This window comes from Anabas testudineus, chromosome 2 (assembly GCF_900324465.2).
Source record: "Anabas testudineus chromosome 2, fAnaTes1.2, whole genome shotgun sequence".
Taxonomy (NCBI): Eukaryota; Metazoa; Chordata; class Actinopteri; order Anabantiformes; family Anabantidae; genus Anabas; species Anabas testudineus.
In genome coordinates, this window is record NC_046611.1 from 12,216,960 (window position 1) to 12,230,032 (window position 13,073).

Sequence of the window (13,073 nt, forward strand, 5' to 3'; positions counted from 1 at the left end):
GCTAACTACTGAGCTTTAGAGGTGTTTGTGAAAGAGCCAGGCTGGCTGCAACCCCCCCTCTTTCAGTCTTTATGCTACCCTAAGCTAACTGGATGTTGACAGCTTGTCAACATGGTTGTTACTTTTTCATGCTGAAGTAGTGAAATGATCCTTTGCATCTAGTTTCATGGACAAATGTAAGAGTTATAACGATCTTCTCATCTAAATCTGGGAAACACAGCTAATTTGTTAAATTTAGCTGTGTCACAGAAACAAGTCACAGTTTTTGGGATCTCTGAATTGTGTTATTTTCTTGTTTTCTGTTATTATTATAATTAATGAATAAAATAGTGGATTATAACACACCTTATAATAATCTCATACTGTACAGTCATTTCTAAAAGATTATCAGTGGGTTAAGGTCTTTAGCAATACAAACACCAAATTTAAGAACAGCTGTGAACTAATGGTAAAAGGGCTTTGAAGGCATAAACTGTGCGGGCACAAAATTATTACAAATCATAACATATTAATCTTTCCAACAGATTAATTGGCCCTGAATTTGTGAGTGCTCAGTATGTATAATATTATTTTGACAATTTTAAAGGGTTCACTTTTTTTTTTTTTTTAAACTGAGTCAATAAAAGCCACACGAGGATCCTTAAACCACAAACACGAATCCCCATTAATTCCTGCTCAAATTAAATTAAATTAAATGTTCCCATATCTAAATTATGACAATAGTTGTGGACCACTTAAAATCTACTGATTTGGTTAAGATCATTTTGTAGAGATTTGTTTTTGCCTTTCTAATCAAATACATTTAGTTACTCAGGTTACTACAGCAAGAACACTGATTTACATTAAGACGTTTGATGTGTGTGTTAATGTGTGTGTGCAGGATCTTACAGAGGCCATACCCATCCAGGAAGTGGTTCTGGGCAGAGTGAACTCAGCAGGAGAGGACATCAGCCAGTTGAGCAAACCAGACGATGCCTCGCGGCTCCGAGCACAACTCAAATTAATCAACACTCGCTGGGCTAACGTCTGCCAGCACCTCAACGAGCGTAAAAGGAGGTGTGTGTATGTGTGTGTGTGTGGGGATCTTTTACAACCACACTGTCATATACCTCTAAATGAATATTATTGTGGAATATTGTTATTTAATGTGCTTGTCTAGATCATAAATAAAATCTGTTCTGTGTATTTCCACTGTTCCCCAATATCAGAGTTTGAATTTCAACTACCTCCTTCACTAGATTAATGTGCTTTATCCAGCATTCTTGTCTCTGAAAGGTGTCTAACCTTCGTCTCTTGTTTTTCTGCTGTCTTATGGTCCTGCAGGTCTGCAGAGGCACGTACAGCTGCTGCTGACCTGCAGGAGGACACCACCTTGATGCTGGGCTGGTTGGACAAGGCAGAGGGCACCCTGGCCATCCCGCTGCAGCCTGCAGAACCACAGCACATCAGAAACACTCTGAGCAAAGTCCAGGTACCATCTCAACACAACACAGCAGTTATACTAATGCACTGACACAGCTCTTTATTATTAGACTAAACCTAATACATTGTCAGTACATTAGCAACACTTTCCTTTCTGTATTGGATTGTTTAATCTAATCAAGAGGATTTCAGTTCTACCTTAGAAAGACTTTATTTTGTGTGTGTGTGTGTGTGGGTGTGTGTGTGTGTGTGTGTGTGTGTGTGTGTGTGTGACTGAAACAGCTTGTGTCCTACATTGAGCTACTGCATTGATTTCTTATCTAATTCAGCCTTTATCATTTGCTTGTGTGTATGTCAGGTACATGTGGAGGAGCTTCCTGGCAAGAAAGCAGCGGTGGAGGATCTGAACTCCAGACACAAAAAGATCACGCTTCCTGCTGACAAACAGAAGGACATCAGGATCATCAACACTCGCTGGGCTCAGGTCAGCAGCTACTGTGAAAACAACCTCTAACACGCTTTGTAAACAGACATTCATCTTCACCATTATACTCAAGCCGCTGTATGTGTAGTAATCATACCTCTTCAGTATGTTTTGTATTGACAAAACAGTTTTGGCTGGTGATGGGCTCTAGATGACTGCTGCTGCTATAATCAATAATTTCGTCTAAACAAAGACTGAATGTGAGACCTGTAACTGAATGTTTACATACTGTATAAAACACTAGTTTGACTTAATATATGCCTATTTTTTTCTTATATTGTAAATCATGTTACTGTTAATGTCAAATAACAATTACCTAATGATATTTAGAGGTGCTGGCAAGAAGATTTTATTACCTTTGAATAGAGCCAGGCCAGCTGTTTTCCTTGTTGCCAGTGTTTATGCTAAAATAATTGAATCCATCTAATGTTTGGCAAAATAATACCCAAAATGTCAAAGTATTCTTTATAGCTATATATGTAAATGCAAAGTGGGTTTTGTATTTACACAGCCCAAAATCCATTGTTAACATAAAAGAAATTACCTGGTTATTATTATTATTATATTATTAATTTGGGAATTTACCATGATATTATTTTATTATTACATTGCTGTCACTTCTTATTAACCCATTATCTTTTTATAATGGAGCTATATTGTAATGTAGTCTGATCTAGATATGATATTAGTTCTAAAGGAAATTTAGACATCCAACAACTCACAGAGCAACATGTCACCAACACCAGTGTGTACCCCATTATAATTCAATATACTGTAAATAGATGGTTAAGTGTACTTTTTGCCTAAATAAATCATGGATTGTGTTTGTTTAGGTGTCCAGAGCTCTGCCGGAGCGTCAGCTGGAGATTGAGGGCCTACTGAAGGAGCTAGAGAAACTTCATGGGCAGCTGGACGACCTGTCAATCTGGGCTTCCAGCACCAGAAGCAGGCTAGAGCACAGCCCCGAGGAGCCAGCACCCAGGGTAGGACACACGCAAATAGTTATTTTTGTTCGATTTACTGCTGTTTTCACATATACACAGTTAATACCATTTCATTCAAGATCAAACTGGCAGAAATTAACATCTGAGGTTGCTTCTTAATTTTGATTCAGAATTTCTAAAGAGATTGTTGCAAAAAGAAAAAAACAGGAGCTTGAGCTAAACACTTCAGTATTTTCTTTCTGTTGCTTCTCCAGATTATTGAGGAAGTGCAAGTAAAGCAGCCAGAAGTGGAGTCAGTTTTGGACCGAGCTGGTCAACTGTACAGGGACAGTTCACCTAACCAACCAGACAAGGTGACGAAATCAAACTGTACTATTTGTACAACACAACTATCTGTGAAGTTATTTTCAACACTGGCTCTGACTTTGTGTGTGTGTGAGACAGATGAAGTATGGCAAGCTAAAAGAAGATTGGACAGTGATCCTGGAGCTGGTACGACAGCACAAAGAGAGGATGGCTGCTCTCCTAGTGGCCAAAAAAGCCAGTAAGACTTCCTTTTGGTTTTATTGCATTGCATTGTTTATCAGCGACAAAGAACCTTTTGGACTTGAACTGTGCCAACAGTTCACCCATACGCATACATACACACATACAGTATATTCATGAGGGGAAAAACATTCACTCGACTGTTTTAATCCTCATGAATCCAAGTGTCCAGTAAGAACTGGACTAATTATACAAAACTCAGGGATGAAAGCATGTGAGGTCCAACTTTCAGTTTTCCCAAAGGTGTAATAAATGATCCTATATTGCCATAAACTCTCAATATCTTTAACATTTGTCTTGATGAAGTGGTGAGGATTAATATATAGAACTGCATGCAAATAAATGGTCTGACACACTGTATTTGTGTGTGTGTCCTAGATGAAGGTTTGACAGGATCTTCACTACCTGAATCTGCGGGGCTAGCTCAGTTCAACAAGTCTTGGGCTGAGCTAAAAGACTGGCTAACCATGCTGGATAACATGGTGCAGAACAAGCGAGTGGTGGTGGCCGACCTGGACAACATCAACAGCAACATCAGCCAGCTCAAGGTCAAGACCTCAGAAGTTACAATTAACTAGATGTGGTTAACTAGTGTGGTTTAGTGGGCTACATGAAAGTATGATTGGGAAAATGTTGGCATACGGAGGGTTGGCCAACAAATTAAATGTGACCAGTTTAAGAAAAACAAGACTTCAGTGCACTGTATGTACTGAATACTCATTTACTTTAGCAGCAAAGTCCACTAATTCATATCTAAATCAGTCAATTAGCAATGTTGATTTTGTGTTTTTAGGACTCTCTGCAGGAGCTGGACCAGCGTCGCCCCATCCTTGAGAGACAGGTCACAGCAGCCCAGAACCTGAAGAACAAAACCAGTAACCCGGAGACACGCAACGCAATCACTGAACGCAGTATGTGTCTCTCCCTCAATCTAGACTGACAACACAGTCCTATCTTATCCCACATATTATTTATATATAACACATCCTCAAATAGGACTAACAAAAGGAAGAGGAGCATACGGTATATTAATTAGTATTTTTGTATGTGTAAACAACAGAACTAACAGAATAATGTGACTTTAATAAACCTTAGTTACATTTTTCTTTCTCTGAACTTTCTGACTTTATCTTTACAATACAGTATTTTGACTGTTTAAAATACTAAAATGCGCTTTCTTTATGTCATGGTAGTTGACAAGCTTCAGACTCACTGGGAGGATTCTCAGACCAAACTCTCAGACAGGATGAAGCAGCTTCACAACATGCTGCAAGACTCCACCGACTGGTTGGATGCCAAGAAGAGGGTGGATCATCATATCAAGCAGGCCGGCGAGAGGCTCGAGTCCTGGCAGGAGATCACATACACTGTGGATGCACTGAAGAAACAAAACGCTGAACTGAAGGTGGGATAGTCACTGTCTGCATTATTATATTAGTACTCTCATATATATATATATATATATATATATATTATTATATATATTAGATATATATAATAGATATAGAGATATATATATATATATATATATATATATATATATATATATATATGTATGTATGTATAATATATATAGATTATACATACATACATATATATAGTATATATATATATAGTGTATAGATATAGATGTATATATGTGTATATACGTTATATGTATATATGTGTGTATATATGTGTATATATGGATATATGTGTCTAATGTATATATATGATATATATGTATATATGTTTGTGTGTGGTGTGTATAGATATATATAGATATCTATATATCTATATATTATATATATATGTATATATGACTGTATATATATATATGTATGATATATATATATATATATATATCTATTTATATATGTATATATGACTGTATATATGTATATATGACTGTATATGCCTTGCATGCTCAAAAAATGAACCTGAAACAAACTGAAAATTGCTAGAAAGCCAGTTTGGACATTACTCAATATATATATATATAATATAATCTATATATATAGATATACTAATATATATCTATTATATATATTTTAGTAACATATATATAGAATATTATTATTAGAATAATATTATTATGTTTGTTTGGTTGTGTCAGTTTGACGGTTTCCTCCTTTTCCCTCCCTGTCTCTCCAGCTCTTTGTGACGGCACGCTTGCCGCTTGGCCGGCCAGGGTGCTGCACCGACCCCCCGGCTGCCCACCTGCTGACACTGTACGCAAATGACGACACGCACAAGGTCATCCAGGTCAATGACAACATGATGGCCACCTGGGCACACATAAACAAACGGTAATGACACATACACTCAGTGTGTATAAACACAATTCTACACAATTCAGTTTTTTGGGGAGTTGGAGCTCAGTTCAAACCGTCTTACTGTAGTTGATGAAGGACCCAGATGTTCTGTGTTCTGCCTCATTTTATTCTAACTTTACATAAAAAATCTGATATTGGTGAAATCTTCTGTCTGGGGTTATTTTACACTCGTAGTTCAGTTTGTTTTGTCTAGACTAAGAGACAAACCTGATGCCTCACTGCATTTTAGTTCTGGTCTGGTTTGTGAATACTGAATTTTTAACCAAATGGAGCAAACATGAAGCCTCACAGACTTGATTGTAGTACTATGTCATATCATTCTCCATCCTGAGCCCATAATCAGGGCCCACATGGGAAAATCTGACATAATGTCAGTCTGCACTTTAAAGGTTCGCCAAAGATACAAAGAGCTCATACAGAAATAGCTGATTATGTATTATTAAGCTAATAATGAGCATAAAATGAATAAAGAAATAACACTGTACAGTTCCAGAACTGTTTAGAGTCAGATTGCATTAGGTAACCTGACTCTGAATATTACATTATACTTTTGAATTCATAGTAAAACTGCATATTTACACCCACAATCTCCTGTGGTTGGTCGGTTTGCTTCCACATGACTTGTTTGCTAAACTCAAAAGAACTGGTTTCCACTCAGCTTGACAACATTTATGTGTCTCTTCAGGGTGTCAGACAGGGAGGCTGCTCTGGAGGCAGCTCTGAAGCTGCTGCAGCAGTTCTACCTCGACCTGGAGAAGTTCCTCAACTGGCTGACAGAAGCTGAGACAACCTGCAATGTTTTAATAGATGCCACCAACAAGGAGAGATTGCAGGAGCAGCCTGAGGCAGCCAGGAACCTGCTGGCACAGTGGAAGGTAGGACAAACTGTAGAAACACAGCTACTTCTGATGTTTTATACTCTTGTTCCCCAAACAGTGCACAGCTCCTCTGATGGATTTTCAGATCACACATATAAATATATAACTGTTTTGCTTATATATATACAGCACAGATTTGCATTGCTGCTCTAAATATTTGTGGAAATGACTGGTTATTGTAAGTCTTTTTGCCAGTACAAGTCATTTCTTATACTGCTTTTTTATTGTGGTTAAGGGCACTCATGTCATGATACGTTAGAAACAAGTACATGCTCTCAAGCTCTATATTAAATAGTAGTGACCTGTTTAGGGCACAGACAATAAATCGTAATATAATCCCACTATATTTCTTACACAAATTTCTGACTACATCTGACAAAGAAGACAGTGTCATCTGCAGAAAACCAAACTTCACCAACACAAGACGATGTGTTAGTATCTTCCACATTGTTTAACTGAGTATATTCACATCACTGTGAAGAAGCAGTGTTTACAACGTCTTGTCATTGTTGCCTATGTGTTGCACTGCAGAAGCTCGTGAGCTTGGTGAGCTGAGCAAACTGGGAGCACAGCGAAAGTTCATATTTGTTGAACTTTGACCAACACCGTGCTGATCTTTGTGGGTGCAGCCAATTACTGTTGACAACTGCATGAACGAACTAATTAGCCCAAACTATGCCAGAATAAATTAGCCTCAAAGCGAGACCAGTCAAAGACAGACAGCCCATTTAATTGAGGATATTTTTAGCATGCATTTTAGCGAGCAGATACAGCTACACAGACTGGTAAAAACGCTGATAGGGTTTCCTGAAAAGTACGGATCTAGTGCTAACAAAATTAGCATTTTAGCCAGCAATCCAACTAAGGGTTAGTACACTGCCCCCAGTAGTTGTGGAGGGGAACTACAGCACTGACCAGTGCAGAAAGTTCTTCAGCAAACTTAATACAACAGGTTTTAAGAAATGCAAAAACACTCCATCAGCTATTTTAAAAAATCAAGCAATTGACATCACTAGTGACTGCAATATCACATCACATGGCGTCAACCAGACATCCTGTACATTTGCAGTTTTGGACCCAGTTTTTAAGACAGAGTTCCTAGACTCGCCACCCCTGCTGGTATGATAGGAATTCTGACATGGCAGCATGAAGAGATCTCATTGGTCTGGTGCTGCCTGGCAGGCAAATGCAAATTCCCCCCACTGCATTGTGGGTGTTGAAGGGAAGGCTCTGTTCTGCAAGAGAACATATTTTGACCCTCGGCCCTCACCCTGCACCCACACAAACTGCACAGATACACACACACATCCACATAACATAACAGAAATGTGAAGCAAAGACACAGGCACATGCAGCGTTTTGGAAGTGAACTTTCAAACACACACTTTCCACACACACATCGCTCTCTTAGTACAACAGCAGCACTGTATGTAGCACTGAGATAGGCTTCTGTGTCCAATTATAATGGCCGACAGCACCGTGGCGTAGCATCCAGAGAGAGCACACACACTCTCGGGCTACAACACTGAACACAGATAACATTTAATTGGAAAATGAGCGCACTCATCATTTTATGCACCCTTTCAAGTTCTCTTTGCCTCTTCCCTCCCCCTTCTTCTGTATCTCCCCTCTCTTTCTCACCCCCTGTGTCTTTCTAACTCGCTCTGACTCACATTCACCAACTGTATCTCGCTTTTTATGTGTAACTAACTCTCCCACCATCACTCTACGACCGTCCCTCCCTTCCTTTTAATCTCCAAATCTCTCTCACTGTGACACACACATTCAAGCAGAGGGCATTCTTATGCACTTACACTGCAGCTAATCTCGATGGACTAGAAGAAGCAGATGATGATGCTTCTTCTTCTTTACATTTAGCTTTTGGATACCAGAGTAAAGTTTGGAAGATGCTGCGCAGGAAGGTCTACCATGTTCAGGTCGGGAAAGAAAAGCAAGCACTGTTCTTTGTGTTATCTTAAACGCAAATGTTTTATTTTATACTGTAAGTCAAACTAATTGTTGTGCTAAGTGAAGTAGCTGATGTTCTAATACTTTATCATGTTTTTTGTAAGGAATCAAGTATACTTACCGGTTAAATAAGTTAATTTAGGTATGTAGTTCAGTCATTTCATGATCAAAAAATGGTCACTTTGTGGACTGAAATGCTTCTTAAAGTCTGAAAGTTGGTGGATTCCAATCCTCACTAAGTAATTGGGACATTTGAAGTCAATTGGAGGGCAGGAATAGAACTTTCTCATGAATGGGATAAAAATAAGACATGAAAAAACTGAAATCATCAATTTAAAAGAAAGACTTCAAAGTACAGGTTCAGTGAAAGGTACAGGGCCTAGATTGGCTCAGCGTCTTCAAAGCTACGCTTGTTGCAGGGATCAGAGAACATTTAGATCACAAAAAACTGTAATAAACTAATACTGCACTTCACCTTCACTGTTTTCAGTGCTTTGTATTTGTTCTATTATTGTCTGTGTCCTGTTCTTTGGTGCAGTCACCCAATTTCCCCTTCAGGTAGCATTAAAGTTTCATGTCTAATTTATCTTAAACCTTCCAGTGAGTGTCGCATTCTTTTAAGGGTGTTTTCTTGGCTTCACTCACATTTTAATGTGTAAAGGGAAAAATTAAATGCTATAATAATATGGTTGATTGAAGGACAAGAGTTAGAGCTTTGGTACTTTTGTTGGTGTTCAAGGCCAAATCTCAGTTTTATTTAGAAATGTAAATGAACTTGTAAGGTTTGGGAAGTAGAATATTTAAACACCTTCTCATCCTACTGTATCAGATAATGACATTTTCCACTCCAATGAATGCTTTGTAAAGTTGGGACTCAAATGTCTGGCTCCTGTGGAAAAGTCCTGCATGTCCCTGACCCATCCAACTACACCATTCACCTCAAAATAAATAACTTTTTTTTAAAATACATTTTCCAGGTGCTTGAACAGCTACAAGTTACATTTCTTAGGAGCCGGTTTAGCTGGCTAGTGCAAAGCACTGCCATGATGGTCATGAGCAGAGCGGCTGGTGCTGGTTTGGGTGTTCGTGCAGAGGTTGTGTTTCTCCAGAGCAGCCATTGGTAGGAGGAGGCTGTGGCTGGTGCTGGTTTAAGAGGCGCTCCTGTGGAGATTGATATTCTTACACCCTCTGCAAACCCTCTATCCTGAGAGGGTGGAAGGGACGCTGTAAAAACTCTTGAAAATGAAGCAAATTGGCCACCTCAAGCTTTGGGCATCTGACTATACTATTGGGAAGCATCCAGGCTTTTGTGAAGCTTGCCCTTCTGACCAATCAGAGAAGATAAATTATTTTTGCTGAACTGATAAATTTCAGGCTAATGCTAAGGACTGGGCAGAGCATGGTGGATTGATTTTGAAACTCAAACTACCGCTAGTTTGAGTCTCAAAAGTTGTATATTATAGGTTTAACAATGGCAATGGCATTTGGTTAAAAAAGGGCAGCAATGACTTTCAGAGATTGCAGGAAATTCAGCTCTTTCCACTTTACAAAGATGTGTTTGTTAGGTTGTAGGTTCCCTGAGTTTCACCGCTGTCCAAGTGTTCAGCCTGATTCCAAGCTGAATAACACATTTTGACATTTCAGTGCTACAAAAGGTTCCATCCACAGTGCATTAAGTCCTGCATTATGGCTCAGTCCTGATGTTTGTTGCTTTTAGAAAATAAATCACTCTCTCTCAGATCCTGATCCCATTACTGAAGTGGCTTCCTGAAAGATGGCTGCTATTACCAAGAAAATGGAATGTGTGCCCCAAGAGAAGCTACTATTTTTTTGCACACTGACTCTTACTGTATATGTGTGTGTGTGTGTGTCACCAGGACCTCCAGGCAGAGATTGACAGCCATACAGAGCTGTACCACTCCCTGGATGAGAACGGGCAAAGGATCCTGACCTCACTGGGCGACTCGAAGGACGGTGCTCTCCTTCAGAGACGCCTGGACAACATGAACCAGCGCTGGAATGACCTGCGCAACAAGACCCTCAATATGAGGTGAGGTCTGGGTCCTACAGCACAAAGCATTTGTTTTGTACAACTCTACCTCACACAGAAGAAAAGAAACATAAATGTCTTTTTCTATGTTTGAAGGGCCCATCTGGACTCAGAGATGGCCCCATGGAAGAGGCTCCACATGTCACTGCAGGAGCTCCTGAACTGGCTGAGGCTTAAAAGTCAACAACTGGAGCAGGAGCCACCTGTAGGGGGCGACGTGCCTGCTGTGCAGTCACAGTTGGACACACATCGGGTAGGAAGAGACACTTATGTAGGACACACTAGACACTGTGCTTTATTTCTGTAGCATTTAGGTCCAAAAGCTCATTCAACATTCAACTTAATGTGCATCATCATCATGTAAGTAAGTCATTATACAGTAGTAATTATGTACTTTTTTTATTTGAAGAACAAAATATAGTTTTGTTTGCTTCGCAAGTATTTGATTACACATATCTAAACAAACATTCGTCCACCACAAAGATGATTTTATGGAGTTGGCAGAAAGAAAAACTTCTTAACTGGGAATTATACCTTTTGAGGAAAACTAACTGTATACGAACTAGGTAGCCAAGGAAAGTTAGGGGCTGTGATGTGAGCAAAAGAACATCTATTCTAATAAGATGTATGTATTTTTACTACAGCTGCAAATTCTGGATAAATTGCTTCAAATGTCAAACCTCAAACAAGATTAAATAACAGATAAAGGAATAAACTAAGTAAACAGAGAAATGTTTGAAGGATATGAAAATGTAGAATCAAACTGACTGTGACATCAGAGCACCTAGTTAAAGTGGTGATAATGCAAATTTTGATTCAGGGTTAATAGTTACAGGAAAGTTGTGGGAATAGTTGGGTAAGCATGCATAAGACCATAAAAAGCACCTCTTTTCACCCAGGGGAGGATTGCACATCAATCTCTGGTCAGATTGTTTCACACATTCTCACATTCTTTCCTGCTACTCTTACAAGGCTGCTTTGAACAGTCGAGTGGACTGAAAGAGGGCCTGTGGGGTCAAGCTCTGGTCATCCATGGCTTGCACAACCCCACTGGGCCCCTAAGTCAGCGATTCCAGGCTCAGCATAAATTCTGTCTCATTCTTGATCAGCTGTCCCACTTTTTTTTCGGATTTCAGAGTCGTGTTGTAAACACGGTTCTGATTCTAGCCGACCTGGAATTTGTTGTTTGATTGTTTGACTCCTGTTGATCAAAAGCCCTGATGTGTCCAGATGTGGTGAGTGGTGTGGTATGCCCACACCTATAAAATAGGGTCCACCACCCTATCCCTGTTACAGTGTAATAATGAGCTGCTTTTCACAGACCCATACTGGAGCTTCCTATTTATCCATCCTTTCTTTAAAGCGTAGCTTAGCATTGTAAAGAACAAACATCTATGGACTTTTAGTTCAGACTCAGCGAAAGAAGTTCGGCACTTTCACAATAAATAGCTTTGTTGTTTCATTGCTAAAGCAGCCATTTGTGTTTGAGGCAGATTCACGTCTCTCTGATTAACATTATGCAAATCAAAGGCTCCAAATAAATGGAAGCTAGAGTCAGACAGGTTTAATGAAAAACTCATTTCATGCATTATTTTCTGCAAAAGCTGAGGTGATTCTGTTTATTTGGTCATTTATTGATAAAAACTGTTGCAAAACAGCAAAGTTCTGCATATGTTTAAGTTTTTAGTTTAAGGCTTTCTTTTTCTCTTTATGTTTTAAAATGAGGGGCCACTCAGATACACAGGTCGTTATGTTCAAATGTAATGTATGTATCAGTCAGGATTAAAACGTTTTATTCAGCTGAATATTCTTCCCTCAAATCTTAATCTAATTGACTGGATTTTGTGGACCATAAACCCCTTTACAGTTAGCAAATAGTCTAACACAGACAAACATTCACATTCACAAGTTGTTTTGTAAGAGTAGCGTAGCTAGAGGCAAAATAAACCTCAGAATACGTTTGCTAACACTGGCTAGTAAGTTTTATTGGCTCAAATTTTTGGTTTAGTGGCCCTTTAACTGTAACATTAACACTTCAGATTTGACAAAAACCATTAAATGAACTTAGAACACTGACTTTAACCTCTTAGAGAAAAGGATTTCCTTAAAAGTGCTTGTGTGTATATGTTTATGTGTGTGTTTCCACAGGGCTTCAGGAGGGACCTGAGAGCCAAGGAGCCAGTTGTGACCAAGGCCCTGGACGATGTGGAGGTCTTTCTGTCTGAACTGCCTCGAGACACAGCATCACCTGAGAGGAGAGGTAGCACGCACACACACTTACATTATGATTAGTTTCACACCATTCTGCATATAGGCTGTCCTCCGTGTTCCTTAAAAGGGTTAAGATTGTCTCCCTTCAGCACTTCAGACTTGCTTTGATGTCTTTCACGCTAGATGGATTATGAATGTAAGTGTTGTAAGCAGTATAAGCTCCTTTGTAGCATTTTTAGGTTAGGGTTTTGTACC

At 39.2% G+C, this 13,073-nt stretch overlaps 1 protein-coding gene across 3 annotated transcripts in view; it reads left to right on the top strand.

Annotated features, from left to right (window-relative positions):
• Nucleotides 1–13,073, top strand: part of dmd (dystrophin) — a 240,174-nt gene that overhangs the window by 176,176 nt on the left and 50,925 nt on the right. For 2 of the 3 annotated variants that reach the window (XM_026364221.1, XM_026364222.1), the window contains exons 1-5: nt 5,590–5,684; nt 6,397–6,586; nt 10,435–10,607; nt 10,704–10,860; nt 12,756–12,867. In XM_026364221.1, coding sequence (XP_026220006.1) covers nt 5,653–5,684; nt 6,397–6,586; nt 10,435–10,607; nt 10,704–10,860; nt 12,756–12,867 — 664 coding nt within the window. In that variant the 5' untranslated portion in view covers nt 5,590–5,652. Of the gene's footprint in view, nt 1–880; nt 1,057–1,323; nt 1,472–1,780; nt 1,907–2,739; nt 2,890–3,104; nt 3,204–3,294; nt 3,395–3,774; nt 3,945–4,189; nt 4,308–4,589; nt 4,802–5,529; nt 5,685–6,396; nt 6,587–10,434; nt 10,608–10,703; nt 10,861–12,755; nt 12,868–13,073 lie in introns of those variants that run through there. The other variant, XM_026364224.1, reaches the window with a different exon arrangement.